General features: G+C 38.9%; 1 protein-coding gene across 1 annotated transcript in view; it reads left to right on the forward strand.

Annotated features, from left to right (window-relative positions):
• Positions 1–25,509, forward strand: part of LOC123770310 (endonuclease/exonuclease/phosphatase family domain-containing protein 1) — a 30,924-nt gene that overhangs the window by 2,814 nt on the left and 2,601 nt on the right. Inside the window, 13 exon segments of the mRNA XM_045762040.2 lie at positions 133–282; positions 1,191–1,281; positions 3,891–4,066; positions 5,268–5,476; positions 7,295–7,504; positions 10,177–10,370; positions 12,986–13,124; positions 16,942–17,044; positions 18,805–18,909; positions 20,745–20,855; positions 23,256–23,396; positions 25,107–25,253; positions 25,255–25,363. Of these exon segments, the coding sequence (XP_045617996.2) occupies positions 1,218–1,281; positions 3,891–4,066; positions 5,268–5,476; positions 7,295–7,504; positions 10,177–10,370; positions 12,986–13,124; positions 16,942–17,044; positions 18,805–18,909; positions 20,745–20,855; positions 23,256–23,396; positions 25,107–25,253; positions 25,255–25,363 (1,708 nt within the window). The 5' untranslated portion in view covers positions 133–282; positions 1,191–1,217.

The following is a 25,509-nucleotide window of genomic DNA, read 5'->3' on the forward strand; positions in this document are numbered from 1 at the left end:
ATGCCACAGTTACAGCAAGAAGGCAAGCTGCTGAACTAGTGGTGTCTTCACATTAGTTTAATTAAATTTGTTATATTGCAGTAGCTTGTTCTTTTCTTTACAAAAAATATATATTTGTAATATTTTTAACAGGCCCCTTTAAGCATGTGAAGCCAAGAATTATGAAAAGATGATAAAGAGCCCAAGTAATGAACTTGAAACTTGGAATTTTAGATCTTTCTGTTCGTGCAAGAACTACTTTTGTTTCTACTATTTCAAGCTCTTTGGTCGTCATAATCACAGGTGGGTTTATGTTGCTTACAGTAATATTGTACTGTATTGTAGGGTTTCACTCAAATGGAATTCAGTCTACTGAAAGACGTAGTGCAATAGAAGGAATCTATTCTATTTTTTTTGTGTTGTGATTGGTTGTAACAGAATATGTACTGAACTGTAATGATCTACTGATGAAGCGAGTCTGTAAAATTTTGTTGCATTGAAATGTAATGTAAAAATATTTAAAGAAATCAGGCAAAATATTATTTTGTATATTTAAAATGTAGTTTTATAAAAAAAATCTATTACTTGAAGAAAGAAAGTAAGTTTGAGGCAAACAATCATCATTGTCGGTGGACAATCCTAACCCTGATGTGTCTGATTGCCTGCTGATGGCACCTCAGGTCACCCTGTGTTCCAACCAGCTAATCACCTAAAATTGATCTTATTGACTCTTGACCATTACTGTCACTGGTAATACAACAGCAGACTTGGGAAGCACAAGAGTTCTGAAACCAGATAGCTGGAAACATATGGTATGCTCATTAATATATGTAAATGCACTCTACCTCAATATGTAATCTTGGTTAATCCATGTTAAATATTACTGGTTGTTACTTCTAATGTAAGGCAACCTTCGAGTGTTTCCAAACCTGCTCGTACACAAGTCGTCAGATCTATGACCCACTGTCTCAGAACTCGGCTGGTTGCTGTAGCAGCGAGGACAGTGTAAACTCAAAACCAGACCTATACGTACTTAGTTTTTCAGATGCATTCATTCACACTCACATCATACAATACTGTATAGTTATATCCACAATTTCATTCAGTTTAAACTCTAATGTGATTAGCAAACAACTAGTCAATAGTATTATGTGATAATTTGAAAAACAAAATTCATTGACCTTTTTCATTTTACTTAACACCTATTTCAGAAAAAGGCATTACCCTCTAGAATCAGAATGGGCCAGTGTACAAGTGGGGAATTACCACCACCCACAAGTGATAACACAGATGAGCACCAAGGTAAGTAGGAGCTGAGAAAATTATAAAAATTTAAAAGTAGATAGGAACTACTATGAGAATTGGTATACTGTATACCGTTTACAAAATAATGTAAATTATTTAGAGTGAGTAAAATGTGTAAGAGGAGAATGATAAAAAAAAAAATTTGTTTAATGTTTATGAAGACCATTAGTCAATTAAATTTTTTGGAAGTGTAAGTCAAGTGTATTAATACAATACTGAAATTTGACAAAATTCATAATTTATGAAATAAAACATTTCAAGGTAGAAATGTTTGATGCTTCCTATGAGCACTGGTAAACTGGAAGAATGTTTAACGTGGAATATATATTCAAAAAACTTAATAACTTTTCATAAAAGCCCCTATCAGTAGCTTCTCTAACTTTATGCACTGGACCTGTTTAGGACACTGACAATCCTCTGCTATACTCTGAGTAACTCCTCACTGCAGACACACAGGTATCTTTGCAAATGACCTTGTCTCTGTTATAAACAGAACAGGAAGCTTAGTGGAGTGCATACCTCTGTCCACTCCAAAATAACTACTTCCTATAACACAGAAACCATTCAAATCACTCAAAACTTCTTTCACCAAAATATTTTTAATGACTTGAAAATTGCCAACAATCACTGAACATTCTGAAACAATCAGACTTCCACCAACTACTGGTAACTACCCCAACCACCATGTGGCAGTACTAGTGAATACTAGGGCTAGGGATTGTAGATCACCTTACTTTTTTCCTGGTAGAAGCCACTGAATCAAGTTGCTTAGTGGTGTACTTTAGAAATCAAGTGTTGAATGCAATGAATTTTCTGGTGGGCTGTTCTGCAGCTCCCTGTCAGTATAACTCCAGGGCTGCCATGCATTAGGGAATTTCACCAGGCAGTAGCAGCTTGTGAAAAAATAGAATGGGAAACTTCTTCATATTGCCAGATTGAGCACTGATAAATCCTACATTATTGTACAGCTGAAACCACTATTTCTGGGTGGGATCCCCGTTGGCTCCCAGAGCTATCCAGGCTGATATGAATATCCCTAACTTTGGCATCAGTCAATGTGGGTGGAGTTCTAGGCCTACCAGGGACCACGAGCCAGAACCTGGCCCCCCTCAGAGAGGCACGAAGAGCAATGGCCTATAGAAAGGCACATGTGATTTTGGAGCATTCTATATCTGCCATCGACCGAGACAGGCACCCAGAAAGGTAAGCGCCCCAAAACAAACCCCTATTCTGGTTAAAATGACGAAAATAGACAAACGAGTGGACAGAACTCCCCAAATGAAAATGAGCAAACGAACATGACGTCACACTAGCCACGCCGCACGTCTGCGCAGCAACCCCCTCCCCGGGAGGGGGGAAGGGGAAGCCCCAGACCCTCGCACCGGTGATCCACACCCCAGTTCTGAGGCTGGATATGAAAATACACGAAAAAAAAGCTGACTTGAGGGAGGGAGGGTTGCTGGGGAGCCCAGCAACCCTCCAGGACTCGCCCAGAAAATGGCGTTTCATTACATTCAGTGCTGGTTTTTGTCTCCTTTTAATGACATTTTTTTTTTAAATTCAGTTATAAATATACAGTATTGAAAATAACATATGAAGAGTTTGTTATGGCACAGATGTTAGTTGTTGCATAGGGGGCTCACTCAACCTCTTGGCCCCAGTCTCGGAAACGTCTGTAGCACGCTCGTCATGTCCCTTAGGTCTAGGGTCAGGTTAGGTTAAGGACGGGGTGTCCTCTGGCTAAGGTCTCCTGTAAGGGAACCACTAGCCCTGTGAAGGACTGTACTGGCAGAATCCACATGGATTGGTCGTCCTTGAGTAGTGCAGATCCAGTATCGGGCGAGTTGTAGCTCTGCATCTGTGTAAGACTGGTCTGCTTTGCCATGTGCCAGGTGGTACTTCAGGGATTTCCCTCTCTTCCACGCCACCATAGGTGGTCTGACTGGAATGGGCGAAGTGTCGCCTGGAAAGGTACTCCTCGAAGGTGTCCCTAAGCCAGGTCCAAACCTGTGCCAAGGTCTTCTGTTGGAGACCCCTCTAGTCCTGTGAAGAACTGTACTGGCAGAATTCACCTGGATTGATCATTCTTGGGTAGTGCAGATCCAGTCTATCGGTCGAGTTGTAGCTCTGCATCCGTTTAAGACTGATCTGTTTTGCCATTTGCCTTTCTGTCGATTTTTCCTTTGTTACTGTGGGTGATCCTGACCCAAATGCCCCGGTTAAGTAGTGTTGTAGTAGTTGTTGTTGTTGTTGTCCTTGGTACAATTATCAGGTCTTACTTAGTGTTGTGGTACAATTAATTAACCCCTTAACTCTTTTTTCTAGGGTAATACCCAATGAAAATATTTTTGCTTTGGTAAGTTGTGAGTTACTTAGAGCCTTGCAGGTATGTGTTCTCTTAAGGGCAGTGTATAGTACAGTAGCGCTAGGGGAGCTACTGAGCAAGTACTCAGAAAGAGTCATTTCATTACACCTAATGCTTTAGTTTTCTATTATTGATCATTACTTTCCAAGTGACTCACATAGTTTATATTACTTTATAAGAGTTCTTATCATTAAAATAGATCTACATTAAATCTGACATTAATAAAAAAAACTTCCTCCAGGTGAAAATGGAGATAACTCACCAAAGAAGCAAGAAAAAGATACACTGCGGGTGTCCAGTCGAAAATTATTTCGGCGTCGCTCTTCAAATTCTTCATGGGGCAGCAGCAAATTTAGCAGAGGGCATAAAGCTAAGGATCTTTCTGCTGCTTTTAATATGCTTGATTATGATTCCAAGGTGCAGTAAAATATTTACAGTGCTGTACTGTACTTAATATTTTGGTTTAAATGCTGCATCTGTTTTCTTAGACATCTCAGTTGCTTCCAAAGGCACGACTATACTGACCTCTAGTTAAGATTTTGCATGGTTTGGGGTAGGGTGACATTCTGCACTGGCACTAAAGGGAACTTCTCAAACTGTCCATGCTGCATCATACTGGTGCTAGGGAAATATTAAAGAATACTCAACTTTGCGAAGAATACAGGCAGAATGTACATTCATGCAAAACACAAGAGACTTTACAAGCCACTGAGGGGACCCACCAGAAAAAGGCATCTCATTAAATTCAATGCTGGAATTTTACTAGCTTTTTAACCTAAACTCAGTTATAAGTATCTCTGAGAATTTGCATTACCTGCTGATGTAGACTTGACCAAATATAAACTGTCAGCAAAATTATTTGCATACCCTGCATCATTGTGTGATGGAGTGTAAAAAGTAAATGATTTCAGTGATCATTATAACAAATGGTAAGCAAAATGTGTAAGTATTTCTTTAAAAATTATCTACTACCTGAAATTTTAGCTAAATTACCATAAGTTTGTTAACTGCTGATAGTGATAGTAACATTTTTCCACCATCACCCACTGTATGGATGTGGAGTCAATGATGGACATACTAAAATTGTGTGTAAGTGGCTTGACTAATAAACTCTTTATGGTGGGTCTCTTGAGGCCACTAGGATGATAGTTTGATTAACTTTGAAGATACTGTTGATTTAAGTTATAGTAAATTATGTAACTAACTCATCAGTGACTGCAACCTTTTATTACTGCTGCTTACAGCATGGGTATGGGGTGCATAATAAATTAACTAAACTAAACTCAGTTTTTGACCTGTGAGCAAAAATATGAAAAATAGGCTCCATAACCATACCATTGATGAGCAGCTGAATATTTTTGCTAAAGAAAAAAAATGAGCTTTTCATAATGACTACAAAATATTAGCTTGTACAGTATATTCATATCAAACACGTCACTCGGTACACTGATAACTGTTTAATATCTTTTACTAACATTATAATAGGCTTCAAGCATCATTTACTTACCATTCCCCTAACTTCATTCATGTTTAACACCATGAACAATCCTTCTCTGTTTTGTACTTTCTCTGTGTCTATATAAGCCACATAAACCTTACTGTTTCATTTTTTTAACAGCTGAATTTGTTGAACATAAATACTGCCCCTGAAGAAGAATTGATGACGCTGCCAGGAGTAACCCGTGTTGTTGCAAAGAATATTGTTGAATATCGCACAGCTATTGGAGGCTTTCGTCGTGTGGAGGACCTGGCACTTGTGTCTGGTGTAGGAGCGTCTAAGTTGCAGACATTTAAGTGTGACATAACTGTAAAAAAAAAGTCTTCAAGGCAAGTTACTTAAGGTTCCGAAATGTTTTATTTATTTTGTTCAGAATTGTTAATGATTCTGAAATGTTTGAATTGTTATTTCTGCTCTAATATACGAAATTGTCATTGTCTTGATATCTCTTAAAGGCCATAGACCTATGCAACAAAATATAAGTCTAAATTTAGGTACACTGGGCATAGCCTGATACCCATCTAGTTATATACAGTGTGTGTATATGTATACATATATATATATATATATATATATATATATATATATATATATATATATATATATATATATACATATATATATATATGTATATGTGTGTGTGTGTGAGTGTTTGTGTTTGTAAATCACAAAGAAATTAACATGTGATGAACAATATGACAATGTCAGACCACGAAAGAAGGATAAAGACAAGAATTTCCTTAAGTACTTTTGTATTTAATAATACATCTTCAGAAGGATCCTTCTAAAGATGTATTAGTATATACAAAAGTACTTAAGGAAATTCCTGTCTGAATCCTTCCTTTGTGGTCTGACATTGTCATATACTGTACAGTCAGCCACGTGCTATCCGAACCCCTCGGGACTGAGACTGAATGGATAACATGTTGTGTTTTATATATATTTTATATATAGTGGACTCAAAACTGTAAATATGTCCATAAAGAAGTTCCTTACCAAGTGATAATGAGGGAGGGAGGCCCAGCTGACACTGTCTTCCTCACGTCACACCAAGTGTGTGGTGGCATCTCTCAGCAGCCGCTCATGTTTCATGTCAGTTCTATTTTTTTTTTTTTACAGCTTCAGCACCATGGTTGCTGCAGTAAGACATTTTGTTAATAAAAATTAAAAAAATTAGTGTAGATAATGTGATAATTAACAATAATATCTTTAGATTCGGCTAAACATGCAGCTCTGGTGTTCAAAGGCACAGTAATGATCCATGGCTTGGGAACATTTTTGTATCTTTTTTTTACAATTTTGTATATAGTTTCCACATGTAACTTTCTAACAATGAAATTTGTATAATAAATTGTTGTATTTTAGTATTTTTGGTAAAATTTTTAAATATTTTCTTAATGCAGTACAGTATTTAGACTGCTAAAATTTCTATAGGCATGGAGGATCTACAGTAACACATGCTACAATAATATGATTGGTATGCTAATATGATTTGTAAAATATGTTGTATTTAAGTTTAAAAGATTTCATGCACTGTACATTAGTTTACAATTAGGATTAGGTTAGGTAATTTCTAACATAGCTGTGTTCCTGATGGTCAGGCTTAGCAGTGGCTTAGGTGAACAATCCTCACTGAAACAAACTGTTTGTTTGTTCCACTCAGTAATTTGTACCAGGAATTCATTAGTACCAAGAACCACTGAAGTTGCCTGATCCAACTATTGGTTGGCTTGTTTGGGCTTTTCATTATCTCCTCATTGAGTTGTTGAAAGTTTTACTTTTGCTGTTTGATTTTTAAGTGTTTCACCATAGTTATGGGTTGTACATTAATCCCCCATATGCATTTCTCTGCTTCGTTGAAGGGGTCTGATATTGGTCATGGCTCCCAGAAAGTTGAGAAAGTTTTAGAGGCTTAATATTTGAAGGCGACTCTGGGTTGTCAGTGCTTTAAACTTGGAGAAATTTCTCAGATGTCACCCAGACGGTGGCATTTCATTACATTCGGTACTCTATAGTTTTACTATTTTATGATGAACAGTGTTCTGTAAGAGATAGATTGACGTGTACAGTACACCACAATTCTAACTTTATTTTTATTTTTAACTCTCTTTAATGAAAATATGTAATTGTATCGTTAATTTTTTCAGTCGTTCATCTTCTCGTACACAAAGCATGGACTCACTTCCAAGTTATGAATCGGGCAAATCCATACCCTCACATACTCAGTCTCAGAGTGGTGGCAGAAGTATTCGTGGCTCACCTGTCAGGGTCATCAATGTGAATGCTGCATCTATCTTTGAGCTAATGAATGTCCGTGGTGTGAATCAAGAAATGGCAGCAAATATTGTTGAGTACAGGTAAGCTAATAAGGTAGTAAACAATGTAGTGAAGTACCAAAAAGAGCGTGAACTTTAATTTGTAGATTATGCTTTGGCCGAAAGGGCTTTATCAAATCTAGAAGAGATACACAGCTTGAGCTTATAATGAGACAAAACTTGGGAGGGGTGAGGTCAGGTGGTGTAAATGAGATAAAGGTGAGACATGAATAATTATGTATTATAAATTATAGTTTACAATGTATTAATTTAGCAAGATGAGTAACCATGTTAAATTTTCCATTATTCTGTTTGCTGTTGTAGTGTTTGATGGCTGCAATCTATACCCTTTCTCCTAATATTGTTTTCTTCTTTAATAATGAGGTTAGTGGCCCTGTGGTTCATGAGTTGTTGCTCTTGGTTCCTGTTTGAGACAAAAACATTATTGGTGTTCAGTGACGTGGCAGGAACTATGCTCAGCTATGCTTCTACTGAACTCATTGTTAATAGAAAGAAAACAATTTGGAAACAGAGATAATATGCAGCCATTAAATACCGTGAATGAAAAAAAAACTCAACATACCTTCTTAGTAAATCAGTGCTTCATAAATGTAAATTGTAATACTGTACATGATGCCATATGTCTCCAAGCTTTAATACCCAATTGTTTCTGGTATGCGCCTGGATGTGTTTGCCATTGGTGACCAGTCTGTCCTTTGCAGTACATCTGTTATTTAGTGAGGTGGGGGAAAGGCCTCTGGTTTTCCCCATTTTCTTTAGTTTTTTTGGAAGGGCTCTCTCAGTAGCACTCCAGAAATTAAGCACTAGCATAGCCTTAGGAATCTCGCTAGGTCTATGAGACCCATGTTAACCTACCAGGAACCTAGACAAAAATCTGAGTCTCTACAAGGTGAGGAGAGCTTAGGGACCAAAGATGAAAGAAATGAAATGAGCCCCTGAGGCAAACAGGCAACCAATCATTGTTGTGTGCAATTAACCCTAGCCCCTATGTGCCCGATTGCCACCAAATGGCAACTCAGGTCACCTGGGTTCCTAGCCATCCGCCCACCTTAATCACTTGCCAGGTGTCCTGGTAGGGCCCACCTCAGTAGCTCCTCTAGCTAAATCACTGGAGTTGCCAAGTCTTAAGGAATTGCACCAGGCATTTTTATAGGGGTAAAATACAAATCATGATGTAACAGACTGTCATTAGATGGCAACCCAGGCCACCTGGGTTCCCACCCCTTCGGTCACCTAATGCATTCACCTGGAGTTGTTTGGAGGCTTCTCTCTGCTGGACCCATTTTCATCTCCCTGCTTTTAGAAAAGTTCTTACTTCACGTGTATGTTTTCTGTCACCCACCTTCAGTGTAGTTCCTATTGTTCCTCTTGGTTTTGGGATCTGGGAAGGTTTCATCCTTCCCAAGGTTTTTGTGATTTTCTTTCCCAGAATCTGAGCTTGTTCTTGTTTTGTGTTGCTGCTAGCTGTCATGGTTTTTACTATTGGGCTCAAGTTCTGTCCTGCATTTTGGTTGGAATCTGTGGTCCTGGTTCCTGGATTCAATCTATAGAGGGTTTCCCTCTTTTTTTCCATTTGTGTTAGGAAATCATTTTCTCCTCTTCAGTTCTGGGTTTGCTCCCTTGTGGGCTTTCTTGTTACTCCCTTGTGGGTTTTTTGTTACTCCCTTGTTTGCTCTCTTGGACTTTCATATTGTCTTTTGTTTTCTACAGCTTCCATAGGTTCTATTTTAACCTTGCAGGGGGGGTGGCTCGACAGGGCCATGAAGGGGAAATCTGTGTAGGTATTTGCTGGTTCTAGCTTACATAGTCATCCCTGAGGAAAGTTATGGTGGCTGGTTCCTGTTTCTGTCTTTTTCAGGACCGTACTTGGGGGATTTCTTTAGTCATTCTCCTAATTTAATCAACTCTCCCACTTTTTTTCTGGAGCCTTCTTCCATTTTCCTCTTTCCTGGTCAGCTGTTTATCTTCAGCTATTCAGTGAGGTTGATCTTTTGCCTGCAGGTACCTAGCCTTCATGCCTCAATCCACCTTCAAGCAGTGGCTTGTTGTGTTGTACTTGAACTTTCTGTTGGGGTGCTTTTTGGTTGGTTTGATCCCCAGGCTTCCCTCATCATCGCATATAGAGAGAACCAGATTCTGGCCCTTAGTTCTCAGTAGGCAAGGGTGGATCTCAGAGGCCTTGGTGCTAAAGGCAGCATTTTTCAACCTTTGTACCCTTGAAATTATTCCCAGTCATACTTTAGATAAACACAAATGGATTTCATTCTCAACTGAAATGAGATGATTTGTCTTTGCTCTTGATACTGGTTAAATGAGAAAAATTAAACACAACAATGACTCGGAAATATATTTGCATATTACTAGATTTAGCCTTTTTATTTGTATCTTTTGCAGAACTCCTAGTTACCTTGGTGTGTTGTTGCACAGTGGTTGAAAAACACTGCCCTAAGGCTTGGCTGGACTACCGCTTAGCTTAGGAAGCTATTGAGGACCTCACGAGTAAAGGATATTTCATTAAATTGAAAGCATGATTTATTTTTTATTGAGCCATGATCCATTGAAATTGGAAAAATTTGTGAATTTGATTATTGATGGTCGCCTAAACATACATGACTGTTCATGCAGTCACATAAACACCTGTGATTTGATTTATGGCAATTAATGTGAAATTGATTTTATAATACCTTTTTCAGAGACAGAAAAGGTCCTTTTAAGAGTATTGAAGAACTGGTAAAAGTGAGAGGAATATCTGCTCGTTTTGTGAATATTCTGAAAGTATATTTGACAGTGAATGCTGTTCCACCTGCTTCCCCACCCATAAGTGATATCATCTCATTTACAAGCTATGGCAAAGTTTACCAGAACAATACAGATAAGATGATGCCAGGTAAGAAATGGTTCAAGTTTGAGGTCTGTTAAATACTTGTTAATTTATTTGCAAGAAATATTTTTGTCAATAAAAAATATGGAGATATAAATTTTGGCCATGGAAGACCTGCCAAATATTGGTTTGAAAGTTTCTTGATGTTGAAATCAATAATCTACATGGGAAAAAAAATGAAGAAAATATCAGTCTGTACAGTGGATATTTCCTAGGAACACTAAAGTACTAGCTGTGGTAGGACCGAGTGGTTGAAATCCTATTCCATCATCAGTTGAAAATCACCCAGTCATCAGTATGAGGTGGTGTGGCTTTTGTCACCAAAGTTTCTAGCTTCCTGCTATTCTCTGTCCATGTTGGTGCCTCTTAGTTATGTCCTTCCTGACATGGCTTTCCTTGGAACATTGTATATGCCTCTTTGCTTTAGGGTGTCACCATCCTTTAAGGATCCATCTTTGAAGACTGTGTTCTACTAACATTTGCTACTGGCAGTCTGGTTCGTAAACTTTTGCTCGTATCATGTTGCTCTGGTTTTTGTTACTTTGTTGTGATACCTTTATTAGCCCCTATCCTGAGCCTTCCTTGTAAAGAATGAGATGTGCAGGGCTGGATTTTCCAGCCATCTATCTATTATGTCCTGTACTGCCTTCATATTCTTTTCCTGACATGACATTTTTGTCCGAAACGCTATGCGTGCTAGTGGCTAGTGGCTTTACAAGAATGTAAAATCTATTTAATTTCTATGTTCTCTGTTAACCCCCAATGTACCTTCTTGTATATAAATAAATAAATAAATAAATGTGCAGATAGTAGGGTACTTTTTGGTGGAAAACCCATTGCTTTGAGTGTCAAATTTAAAGTGGTCTTGTCTAATCAGAACGCTGGTTACTCTTGCCTAAGGGAGTGACCAAATGTGCCTGTTAAAAATCAGGTGTTTAGTGTTGATGAAATGCTCTTCTTATCTAGTCACTCGGTTGCTCTTGTGCATTTTCTTTGCTGCACAGTTGTTGATTGACACTGTTGAAACTAGTGGCAATACTGGTGGTGGCAGCAACTAGTTAATGGTGGTTAAAAGCAGTAGAGCAGTACTTAGTGGTCTTTTATATTTCAAATATTACTTGGAGTAGTTATTTGAATCTTGAATGATTTACTTTCTAATGATTATTAAGGGCTGAAATTTCCTTATCTCATGCATCAATAGATGGAAAGGTGCATCGGAATCAGGGTAGAGTTTGCAATGTCCCAGGAAAATAATATTGCTTAAAGGAGGAACCAAGTAATCAGCTCAAATAGATTGGTTTGTATATACTCAGTACCTTATTTATATGACAGTCTTTCTGTGCAACCCCCTTCCCCTCAGTAGCTCCCCCAAGCTTATGGTACTGTCTACTCAGGACCAACCATAAATGTCAAGGTCCTGACACTTCCTCGGGCTACCAGAAACCAGAGGCTTCCCCAAGAGACGAGGGAAGCAGGTTGGATCAAAGATCGACCAGCAGCCAAAGTGAACTGCTCAGAAAGTCAAATACCTCATAAAACTAACAACTGCTCTATGATAAAAGATTAGTGGAACTGGAAAAAAACAACACTTTCTCCAACTTGACTAGGTGCTTCTAGTTGACAACCTAGATCATGCAGGGTTCATGGCTAGTTACCCACCTCATGTTGGCTTGCCTGAATGAAATCTTGTTCATCTAGATGAGAATTTTTTTCCCTGTTTGGTGTCTGTGACCATGGTGTGGAATTTTGTGCACACTCCTCATGCCTCGTGCTACATGACTTGGTGCCCTATTCTTCACTTTCAGGCCATAGTCTCATGTTCTTTTGGTTGGCTGGCTCTGATTCTGTGGTGGGGGTTGGGTTTTGCTGAGACAGATTTTCATCCTCTTTCTCCTGCACTCCTTGATCACTTGGGTGGAATTTTGTATATCTTGTGTTCATTGTTACATTCTGGGCTCAGTTTCTGGCAGTCCAACTGGGTTAGCTCAGTCTCATCTTATCTGTTTTTCTTTATCCTGACTTCCCTTTCTGTAAAGTTATTTTCTTCTCTGAAGTGCTGTTGTATGCTCTGGGAAGCTCCCGAGAGCTTCCTAAAAATATTGTGTTAAATGTAATGAAAATAAACTGTGTGGCATCACAGTGGTGCCCTACTCATGCCATTATCCCTTTTTCTCCCTGACCGTGAGGAGGGTTGTTGGTTGGAATCCTGGGTTATTTGGTGTACCACCTTGTGGTGTCCTGTGGAATTGGTGTAGGTGTTATTTGCCTATTCCAAATATTGGTAGATTATTTACCAATCTCATTCGTTTCTCCTAGAGCAGGTGTTAGTTTTGTGATGCCTTGACTTTCTGAGCAACACACTTCAGTTGTAGGTAGAATTTTTATCCCCATGTGCTCTACTTCCCACTTTCAGTCAGCCATATTTTGGTCCAGTAATCTTGTAGGCCAAGAAAGTGTCAAGTACCTGACATTTAGGAGAAGTCAGGACCTGACCCTGTGGAGTCAGTGCTGTAAACTATGAGGTGCTACTGCAGCACTGCACAGAAAAATGTATTTCATTACATTCAATACTCTATTTTTATGTAATGGAGGTTTTAAATGTATTATTACTTAACTCGTAGGTCATCGACGAACGCATTCTGCCCCCTTGAACAATGGTGGAGGTTCTCCTGCGAAAAAAACAATGGCCTTCAAAAATGTTGCAGATCCTAAAATATCAATTGATTTTAGTGAAGATATATTTGAACTCTTGTCTTTAAGGTTAGTTAACCTTATATTTGAATAGTAATGCTTGAATATGTAAGTGAATGCTCTTTCTGATGCATTTTTTTTTAAGATTCTTTACATTGCTGTTTATGGAATGGAAAGGCAAGGGACCACTTGGGCTTGGAGATCTTGAAAGCTCTACTATGGGAAAGTAAAATAGGAAACATTACTTCCTTTGATGTATTTATTATCTGGTTGTCATTATGTTGCAACACCACTCAATCATCTTACTCATTTTTCTGGACTGGTTTCCTAAGTAGATTACTAGAGTTTATGGGATTATTACCCCAGGGCCACCCCCCTCACTGACAAGCTCTTATGACAGTCTCAGCCCACCAAAAGCAAGTACTGTACTATTCATGTAATTGTCTAAGTGTAATTACAGGATGAGAGCTATGCTCATGGTGTCTTGGTCTTCCCCCACACTCTCTTCTCGTGTAACGCTTTGAAACTACTAACGGTTTTGGCCTCTACCACCACCACCTCACCTGTTCCAACCGTCTACCACTCTGTTTGCGAAAATGAATTTTCTTATATATCTTCGTCGGCTTTGTTTAGTTAGTTTAATCTATGTCCTCTTGTTCATGAAGTTCCAGGTCTCGGGAAATCTTCCCTATCAATTTTGTCTTAATATTTTTGTAATTTTGTACTAATATCCTGCCACCTCAAAGAACTGGAGGGGCATATGGTGATTAAAGATCACTACCCTAATAAGGTAAACCACCTGAGAAACTGATGAAGATCACAAAACACAAAACAACTCCAACAGAAACAGGCAACAGAGCTTCTGCCAGCCATCCTCCTCGGTTCAATCTGGCACCCTCGCTACAACATGTTGACTTTTGTGGAGACTTGAGGATTGCAACAAATGGGTGACCAGGTCTCCATTGGGCTTTATCTAGCATTGGGTAGCATTGGGGTTGTTCTTTATTCTTTCCATTGCATGCCTCAATCACTGCAGCTTTTGATGCAAGGATGTCCTTCCTGTGATTCTGTCAGCAAACTGTTAACCACCAAAGTTTAACTTACCTGAAGTATTTGGGTTACTTCTTTGAAGCATTCCTCTTGAGTTGACCTTGTTCCAGATAATGCCCTGGGACTTAGGTAGTTGTATGATAGTCTATGTATGCTGCAGGAGTCAGGGGTCTCATATCTTTAGCTAAGTTACAATGGAGAGATGTGTTCACTGCCCTTTTTTTTTTCTTGTGGCTTTGTACACTCTTTCTTGTCACTGGTAAAAAGAGTTTGAGGTTTAGCAGCAAATATGCTTATTCTCATCCGTGACAATTCTGCCATTTGTCTTGTTTATCTACAGTTCCAGTTCCCATGGATCTGGGAGGCTACTTACCTAATATTTATAGTTGTTGGGATGCAGTTCAGAGCCAGATGTTGGTGCTTGCAGCTTCCCAGCAGGATTATCAGTGGTTTTTGGACACTGATAGTCACTACTGTTGCATCTGTCACTCATGTTTGGTTCAAGTAGTTTTTGCGTTGAATATGACAGTTTCTCTAATCTTTTCTCTTAGAAAATTTGTGTTTTTGTGGCTACTTTTCGACTTTTCAGATGGTTCACCTCTGTATAGCAGTGGGTTGTAGTTTGATGCCCATGAGCTTTCTAGATTTGTAGAGGGGTCAAGATATGGACTTTACTTCTAGTGGGTCAAACCACAGAAGCCAGATTATTTAACTGATACTGGGATACCATTGCAATAAGCTCTGGGGAACTACTAAAGCGTACTTGCTGTTCTATATACTAGAGGGGTCACTGAGGATCTTACAAGAAAGAGATGGTTGGGAAAGCTGCATCTATTTGGCCCTAAAATGGCATTTAATTATACTCCAGTTAGTGACTGTTCTGGAAGTTGGAACAGGTTAGAAGGGTGACAAGAAGACTGCTAGTATGAACATAAGATTTCTTAACAGGTAATCATATAAGAGCAGTGATTAAAGGCAGTTGAATCAGAATGGAGAAAAATATCGCTAGTGGGGTACCATATGGCTTGATCAGTAATGTCCATGGTACGGCATTTATGCCGGTAAATCTACCTGAAGGGAGATAGTTGCACAAACATGTTTGCAGATGATGTAAGCTACTGAGAAATAACCTAAATACCTTTCATGATGTAAACTATAGCAAGATAAAATAAGGGCATGGCGCAATACCTGGCTATGAAAATTCAGTTTTGGCAAATGTCATGTAATGGAGTGCATAATAAGGAAAAATGGGCCACATTTAGCTTTTAAATTATGTAAAAAGACTAAATACCCGAGGTAAGGAAGTAGATTTAGAGTTGATCCTGGGTAGTAAACTGTTACCGGAGGGCCACATCAAGGACATCATAAGAGGGGTCTTATGCTATATCAGCTAGTTTCAGAATTGCCTTCAAATATGTGATAGAGAAATTTTTAAACATATGTTCACACCATGGGCAAAATCTAAATTTTGATATGCAACAATTGTATAGTATAGTATCCATATCTCTAAAAAAAACATGTAGATAAAATAGAAACGGTACAGACATTCTACTAAATAGCTTTCATACCTAAAAAAAATATGAGTAGTAGATGTTGGTGGAGTTAAATATGCCAAAATTTATACATAAAGTACTGTATCAAAATGAGGTGATATCATCTTGTAATGTACAAAGTTCTAACAGAAATTGAGGTACTGTAATTGATATGGGAAAACTTTTTTCATATCCACTTCACTAAGAACAAGAGGTCATAGAATCAAATTTCAAAAACAAATGTGCAGTTTTCTAAATTCTCTGCATGTAAACAGAGTTATGGGTGATTAGATTAAATGTGGGAGCAAACATCATTAGAAGCCTCAAAACATTTTACAGCATGACAAAGATTATAGATAAGATGGGATACCACAAGTGTAGCAAAGATTATAGATAAGATGGGATACCACAAGTGTAGCTCTCAACCTTTTGCTGTACTTTTGTGAATGCAGTGCAAAACTCAGTACAAAGGGCACTGCCATGCACTATCAAATTGGGATGTGAGAATTAACAGTGTAGTACACCATGCCTAGCACAAGTGCTTAAGTTTTGGTGTAAATTATCTATGAACTGTGAATATAGTGACCAAACTTCAAAGGAGAACACCTCTGCTGAAAGGCATGAACTGACCATGAAACTCTGTTCATCAAAGGCATGGACAGAGAAGATAACTAATCGCTTCCTTTGGGAAATCCAGAGCCAAATACAGCTTGTAATCAGTTTGTCTGCACATGAACAAGAAGTGCTTACAATTGTAGCATAAACCCAGTAGTAGTGACAGTGATTGGTCAACGAGTTAGCTAGGGTGTAGCTCTTGCTGCTAAACTGCATCTCAAAAAACTTTTGAATTTATTGTATATTAAGCACTTCTCTGTCAAAAATTTTGACTGGATTAAGTACTGTATTCTCCAGTGTCTCTCTAGTATTGTACTGTACTAGCATAACCTGATGGTGATGATTTGAAAAGTTCCTAGCCGTATTGATTCGCGATATTGACTTGACCTGACTACAACACATCCTAATCAGGGTGAGTAGGGTCTTGCTGTATGGTGCAAGCAAGTGGGATACTGTAGCTCTGAAAATATTAGTAACTATCTAATAAGTGCAGTGTTTGAGAATTATGGGAGAAAAGTATCCTGTAACTGCATTGTTTCTAATAGTAGAACTTTCAAGAGTAACCAAGACTGGCTGTATTGGTGTTTATTGATGGGTAAATAATTTCTAGAATTGTTTGAAAGTATTGTACTTAAGAATTTTAAGATGATGCTACACTACAATTGAAATAAATTTCTAATATTTTCTAGATCTGAGCGACCAGTTGTTAAAGAAGTATTTAATGGGTATCATCAGGGACAGCCTGCTATCAGAGTTGCTACCTGGAACCTGCAGCAACTAACTAGGGATAAGGTAAAAGTGTTATATTATTAGACGTTATTCAAACACACACACACACACACATATATATATAATATAATATAATATAATATAATATAATATAATATAATAATATAATATATTTTGCAATCATTATGTCAAGTTAGCTTTACTTTGTGAATTTTTTCCAGGGAAAGCCCCCTCGGTAATTCCTCTGTGCTTACACACTAGTACAGCCAAACTTTAGGACTCACACTTGGACTTTAAGACCCACACTAATCTACCAGGACCAAAACCTGGCTCTTTGCAAGGTGAGCGAAGCTTGGACATCAGAGGTCTACCTTAAACTGAGAAAATCAACCAGAAAGTGTAGGGAAAATAAAACAAGCTACTTTTTTGAAAGACGGAAATGAATGATGGGGATAACGAGACAGTAAAAACTGGACTTTAAAATGCCCCCGAGGGATGGGGCAGAAGAGGTACCAAAATTGGACTTGTAAGGGAAACTGAGCAATCCCTCTGGCCTCATTGTAACAAGGCAGCAAATACAGAAAATGAGCAAATGTGAGACAACCTCAATTCCCAGAAACCCTGGAAACCCATCCGTACCACAGGAGAGAAATCTGGCCCAAATCTGGGAGGGAGAAAGGAAAGGAGTAACAGGCACAGGCCTCTGACTCCCCCTGAAGCTGAGCCCTCAAAAATATACCACAAAACAAAGGGGCTGATGGTACAAATGTAGGCTTCGAGGTGGCTGTTAGAATCTCAAATTTAAGCCCTAGCTGCTATTGTCATGAACACACCCACCTCCAAAATCTAGGGGCACACAAGCTGAAGCGATGCAGAGCCCCAGCCAACAGGGAAGGCCAGGAAGGCAGATGAGAATGTCTAACCATGACTAACCATGATTAAGAGGCAAGGGACCAGCAGAGAGCACTTACAAGCAAGAGCCCCTTTGGCAGCCCTGGATCTCAACACCTCAATAGCAAGACAAACAACAAATATAATAAATACACAATTGCCACAAGAAGTGCATAGACCCATAACTGTCATAACAAAGGTAGAGGTTTACAGGCAGAAAGACTACAGGCTACAGGAAGAACAATGGCACTCAGAAATGATGAATCACAAGCTGTGAAGCTGCACAGTCTAGTCCTGGCCAGAGTTGGCTGGGAAAATCCACACATCCCAACCAACCAGTGTCTTCTATGAGGTAACCAAGCCAACTGGATACAATGCATATCCAGTTGGATGGCCATAATTTGCAAAAACAAGTGCAAGGGAAGCATGTTAGCAAACTGTGCACAGAACCTTAACCTGAGTTGCCTAGTAGGAATGGCAAAATTTCCTGAGCATCAGGAAGTTTGTTTGTAATTTTTTGTTGCTGGTATGGTCATAATTGATCCCCTGAACATCACTGGGCCAGACATTGTTTCTTGAGGTTTCCGAGATCTGTGGGCTTGTAATTATATGTCAGTGCATACGTACAAAAGATTGGATTTGAATAATGTTATGGCAGGGTGGTCAGGCTATTTTTACAGGCTACAGGGTTTCTAACTACCGGTAATTAAGTAGGGATATCTGATGGTTACACCCCAGGTTGCTCTAGACATTAGTTACATGTTGGCATATATTTAACACCTTATACAGTATTGAGAACTAGCCTCAGTAGTTAAGGATGCATTTGAGTGCAATTTTAATGACATATTCACTGACTTTGCAGCTTTTGTTGCTATCGAGTTAAGTATCCAATAAAATATCCTGATGTACATGCATGAAATGTTTTTCTGCAGATCTGTAATCCGGGTGTACTAGAGGTTGTGTGTCGGACTGTTCTAGAAAATGGATTTAGTCTTTTGGCCATTCAAGAAGTTGGGAGTAAAGATGTTCTTGAAAGGGTAAGGCAAATATTATTATATTGTAATTTATAATAAAAGCTTCTGTAGATGGTATGTCACAAAGTTATTTCATGTACTGGATGTACAGTATACTGTACCTACATCAAATTAAAGCCAGGGTACTCCTGGTTGGTGTGGGTTATATTACTGGAGAGAGACTCAATTGGACTACATAATATTTTATTAAAGATCTTAGTATTAAAGATCTTTATTAAAGAAGTAACATGTATTCAAGCACTATAGATTTTGTACTACAGATCAATATTCAGTTTAGGATATGTGAAGCTTCTGGTAACTTCTTACCTTCCAACACCTGCCCTCTCCCTCCTTGCCTTGCCCAACCAATTAGGCTGGACAGTAGAGCGATGGTCTCACTTCATGCAGGTCAGCGTTCAATCCCTGACCATCCAAGTGGTTGGGCACCATTCCTTTTTCCCGTCCCATCCCAAATCATTATCCTGGTCTCTTCCAAGTGCTATATACCGTAGTCGTAATTGTTTGGTGCTTTCTCCCTATAATTCCCTCCCCTCCCTCCCTCCTTGCCTCTGGACCCCTACCCCTTCCTCTCTCATCATCTTTCAACCCCCATGCCCTCCCCTCCTTCACCTTATCTTAACCCTGTTCATTTCCTCTCATTCATCTGTTTTGAGTTTGGGCTAGGTTGTCTTCCTTTAGCTGCCATTTCCTGCCATTCCGTGTGTTCGCATGGCCTGTCTTGTGCGCGGTGCTGTTGGGGGTGGACAAGGGCATCTTCCAGGTTTTTGGCATTCCTTTTTTGTTTTCTGTGCTTGCACAAGGGTGTTTGGTGTTTGCATCTGTTGTTAAGCTGCATGGTGTCATAGGCACTTTTGATTTTAGCTCTGACTAGCATACCTGGATACCTTGCCAGAGTTGTCTTGCCTAGCATACCCAGATGCCGTGTTGGAGTTGTCTTACCTGGCATATCTGGATGCTGTGTTGAAGTTGTCTTACCTGGCTATTGTTGGCACTGTCCTTGCCCACCAGTTGTTGGAGCCATCCTGCTCAGCTGTTGCTGGAGCTGTCTTGTCTGGCTGTCTAGTGCTGTACTCACCTAGTTGTGCTTGCAGGGGTTGAGTTTTGACTCTTTGGTCCCTGCCTCTCAACTGTCAATCAACTGGTGTACAGATTCCTGAAAGAATCATATGTACATTTGAAACTATGTATGGAGTCAGTCTCCACCACATCGCTTCTTAGTGCATTTCATCTGTTAACTACTCTGACACTGAAAAAGTTCTTTCTAACGTCCCTGTGGCTCATTTGGGTACTCCGTTTCCACCTGTATTTCCTTGTTCGCATACCACCCATGTTAAACAGTTTATCTTTATCTGCCCTGTCAATTCCTATGAGAATTTTGTAGGTAGTGAGTGTGTTTTATAAGGCTTGGGTGCTGGCAATGCTGTAGGTCAGAGAGCTATGTGAGGGTCCCACCAGAAAGGCATTTCAATACATTCAATGTTGGATTTTTGTTATATTAATTCAAATGCCTCACCTTAATTGTGGGCTTATCTATGATCCCCATATGCACTCCCTGGCCCTTGGAAGAGGCAAATATGGTTTGGAAATGTGCTTGTTCTGGGTGGGTAGAGATGTCACAGTAGCCAGATATGTCCTGTATGGTCCTAATGTGTCCTAGTGTGCCAGGGGAGCTAATAAGGTGCTGCCTATAAAGAGTGCAGATCATCACTCTTGGTGCTATATTGGGAGGAATTGAAAGTTTAGTTCTGTAACTATCAGTATCTATAATAATTTTTAAGTTTGCACTTCAGTCAAGATATTTGTAAAGTTTTAGTTTTTCAGTTTTTCCTTATTAACAGATATGCTCTGAGCTAAATCAGAGCAGTTTACGACGTGTACGTGAATGGGCAGGACCCAAGGGAGAGTGGAGATGGCAGGTATCAGAGGAACCTGCTGGCCGCATGATTCAAGTAAGTTTTTAAGGTTTAATGTCTGAGCTGCATGATATTAATCCACTAGAGGAGAACTAATATGTTTTGGATACTTTTCATTCAAATATTGTTTAAAATCACATATTGCAAGCAGACTTTTTTTAAATTGTGCCATAACAGAATGTTTTGCTTAGTTTGGCTGTGACTTTGCTGGTAAACCTCAGATGCATTAATATTAAAATACGAGTATGTAAATTGTTACTGCCATAAAATTATGAGAGCCATTCTGGCCATTTGGGAGGTACGTTCCTGACAGGAAGAATTGTTTTGTGTGTAGGCCAAAGTTAGTTATGTAATAAACAATATTTGTGAGGGTGGTTCCCAGTTGCTCCCCAAAGCTTATACACTGGTGCCCAAGGCCAATACCATCTCGCAAGGCATCTCAGATATGGCATGATCAACTGGAATGAGAGGAGGGACCAGAATCCTATCCCTTTATATGTGAAAGTTTGCAGCAGTCTGAATGGCATCTCCTGTAGGTCTCTGCTCCCTGCCTTAATTTAGATTGCACCACAGTAGTCCATTGCTTCATAAAAAGGGCTCAGTTCGTTCTCTTTTCTTGCGGGGTTGGATTCTGAAGATAACATTATTTCTGGTTGCTCATGGCTTAGATCTCAGTTTGGTTCACATTTGGCATATGTCAGACATTCTTGCAAATGGTCTGTATTTCTTCCTTCTGCCGAAATGCTATTCGTGTTAGTGGCTTTGCAATAATGTAAAAATACCAGTCTTATGTAATCTCACATGCCCATTGTACCTTCTTGTAAATAAATATTATTATTACGTATTATTATTATTATTATTATTATTATTATTTAAACAGAATGGGTATTGGACGAGACCTTCTTTCTCTGGCTTTGTGAGATGTTCAGCCATCTGCAGGTGGATAGTTTGCCTCTGTAAGGAACTGGCAGTATTCCAGTATACATGGCACTATTCTCATATTGTGGGACTTTTGTTATAGATGTGTTTTAACTGAACTGGAGCAGTTGCTCTCATTTGTACCTCTTCCCTGCATTCCAGCTACTTCTTCCCATGCTAACCAGGCTAGAGACTTTGTAGGCTTCTTCCTTTTTCTGGCATCCATTTGGCTAGTTCAGCCATGGTTCCCTTCCCCTTCTGGCTCAGTGCCCCAACCCCCTCCCATTCCCAAGGCTCTTCCTCTCAAAGAGGATCATGGCATGACCTAGCTCGATGATTTGAGGCTCTTTGGCAATCTTTGAGTATGGACTTTTATGTTTTGCATTCCACAAACTGTACGTATATGGGCCTGTAGCAGGAGATGGCTTGGCAGACTATCTGCCTGTTTCTGTCTCAGTCAGCATTTTTATCTTGGTTGCATTGTGCTGTCTTGTTTCTTCTGGCTCTTCCTTAATTACTGTGCTCCTGAGGTTGGGAGCCTTGTTTATCAACCATGAGTCTCACATCCCTTGTGTGTAAACTCACATTAATGACACTGTATAAAAGATATCTTGAACACTATTTATGTAGGACAGATGTAAGTCTGTGTATTTATGTATGTAGGTTAGATTAGCATTTTAAAAGCACTACAGTCACTTGTAGTGATTGTAGTGCTTTAAAAAATATCCCTTGGTTTCAAATGGCCCACCACCTCTCCCCAGGTGATCATTAGGATGGATCACTTCACCCAGCTAGCTGTTTATCCTATCCTCACTCTTATGATGTCTGGAAGTTTGCTACTCTGATGGCTTTGTCAAAATATCCATGGCTATTGAATGCCTGCTTGCCTCACCACATTTGTTGTGCTTGGGCATTTGGCATACAGCTGATGTTCTGCTGCCCCATCCCTTGTCTCTCTTGCCATTTTCTTACATGGGTAAGCTCTGGCCTTATTTCTCTATTTACTAGGTTTGTTTTCAGAAATGCCAGCCTCTGCAGAGGCACCTTTGTGATTTAGCTCAGGAAGCTACTGAGGATTCCTATCAGAAGTCAAGAGTTGAATGTAATGAAATGCCCTTTTCTTGTGACCCCTCAGTAGCTCCCTATCCCTGTTTGGTTCTCTTCTCTCTCAGGGCCTTGGCTAGGGTAACAGCTGACGGGTGCCATGCTAAAAAATATGGATAATTTATTTTGTACAGTATTTAATTTTTCACATTTTCATTTACCTTTCATATTTTGCAAATATATTTTTAGATAAAATAAATAAAAATGTTGTTACAGGTATTTGTATCAAATTATATATATCTTACAACCACTTAAATTTAAACCTGATTTTACACTTAAAGGAATATTTTAAGGTATTGTCAGTGTCTTGTATGGTTTGGAATACAGTATAGTATTGTAGTCATATTATACCTTATCTTCTTTGGTTAAAAAATGTCACGGTTAATTTGATTTTATAAAGGCTTTATTTTTCAGGGTGCTGAATACGCAGCTTTCATATACAATGTGTGTCATGGTCTCCAGCTGATGTCTGCAACTTTACTGAGTGTCCACAGCAATAACAGTAGTAAATTCACTAAAGCTTTCACCAGAAAGCCATATCTTGGTTATTTTAAGGTTAGTAAGTAATGAAGACCGTGCTTTTTCCCTGACAATACAACTTATCATGTGTAGTACAATGGCACTCCAAAATCCAAATCTTGTGTTCCAAATTTGTGTAATTTGCTGATTTCTGAAACAATGCCCTATTTAGCCTATTTGTAAATGTTTTTGTAGTTTCTTGTAGCAAATTATACAATGCATATTTAGGTGTACAAATAATAAAGAATAATTTTTGGTCATAATAATACTACAGTACTGTATATACAGTGGTACTTTCGTTTACAAATTTAATCCATTCTCAGACATGGCTCGTAACTTGAAACGAATTTTCTCATAAATAATGTAAATTGAATTAATCCGTTAATTAATAAACACAGATATTTTGTACTATAGGGAAAAAAAATTGTTCATGACTTTTGTTAGGCCAAAGCTAGAATATGCAGCGGTTGTATGGTGCCCATATCTTAAGAAGCACATCAATAAACTGGAAAAGGTGCAAAGACATGCTACTAAATGGCTCCCAGAACTGAAGTACAAGAGCTACGAGAAGAGGTTAGAGGCATTAAATATGCAAAAACTAGAAGATAGAAGAAAAAGAGGTGATATGATCACTACTTACAAAATACAGTAGTAACAGGAATCGATAAAATTGTTTGGGAAGAATTCCCGAGACCCAGAACTTCAAGAACAAGAAGTCATAAATTTAAACTAATGAAACAAAGCTGCCAGAGAAATATAAGAAAATTCACTTTTGTAAACAGAGTGGTAGACGGTTGGAACAAGTTAGGTGAGAAGGTGGTGGAGGCCAAAACTGTCAGTAATTTCAAAGAATTATATGACAGAGTGCTGGGAAGACGGGACACCACAGGCATAGCTCTCATCCTGTAACTACACTTAGGTAATTACACCTAGGTAATTACACACACACACACACACACGGAACCAGACTGATCCCGGAACTGAGAGGTATGAGCTACAAGGAAAGGCTAAGGGAGCTGAACCTCACTCCCTGGAAAACAGAAGAGTAAGGGAAGACATGATAACCACCTATAAAATTCTCAGGGGAATTGACAGGGTGGACAAAGACAAACTCTTTAGCGCCGGTGGAACACGAACAAGGGGACACAGGTGAAAACTTAGTACCCAGATGAGCCACAGAGACATTAGAAAGAATTTTTTCAGTGTCAAAGTAGTTAACAAATGGAATGCATTAAGTAGTGATGTGGTGGAGGCTGACTCCATATGCAGTTTCAAATGTAGATATGATAGAGCCCAATAGACTCAGGAATCTGTACACCAGTTGACTGACAGTTGAGAGGCGAGACCAAAGAGCCAGAGCTCAACCCCCACAAACATAACTAGGTAAGAACACACACACACTCCCACTCTTCCTCTAACTGACAGGAGGAAGTTGAAGGGGCAGTTTGACAGTGACAAATTTATGTCATTCCAGTCTTGTTTATAAATTAATGTTTGTGCCAGGGAACGCTATTGTTTGTTATGCACAAGACATGAGAATATTTGCTCTTTGTATTGTAAAATCATTTTTTATAATCTGTATTATTGTTCCAGTAACTTGGTGACCCTTTAATATGTTGTTCTAGGTATAAGCTTAGTGAACCACTGGAGGTCAACCAGAAAGGGGCATTTCATTACATTCAATGCTTGGTTTATATATCTACTGTATATGCATATCTTGTAAAAAATGTTTTTGTTTTTTTACAGTGCTATGACTTTGACTTTGTTGTGGTTAGTCTTCACATCAAAACTATTAAAATAACTAAAAACAAAATGTATGAGGAAAATGATGTGAATGGAGAGGCAGAAAAAGATAATATAGATTCAAGCAATAATGGTGAATCAAGGACGAAATTCTGAGGTGTCACAGCTTGCACCTCTCATTACTGCATTGAAAGAAAAGCTAATGAATGAGAAGGATGTTATACTTTTAGGAGACTTCAGCATGCACCCAAATGATACTGGTAAGTTTTGAATTTAAGTATTTCATCATTTGTTTTTCCAAGTTTATCATATATTGGGGAGTCTAGGGCCAAAAATAGAGCATTGAGTATACACCCCTCTTTAGGGGGGGGACCTTTCATTGGCTTCCCAGAGCTCATGCACTGGT

The sequence above is a fragment of the Procambarus clarkii genome, chromosome 42, assembly GCF_040958095.1.
Source record: "Procambarus clarkii isolate CNS0578487 chromosome 42, FALCON_Pclarkii_2.0, whole genome shotgun sequence".
Taxonomy (NCBI): Eukaryota; Metazoa; Arthropoda; class Malacostraca; order Decapoda; family Cambaridae; genus Procambarus; species Procambarus clarkii.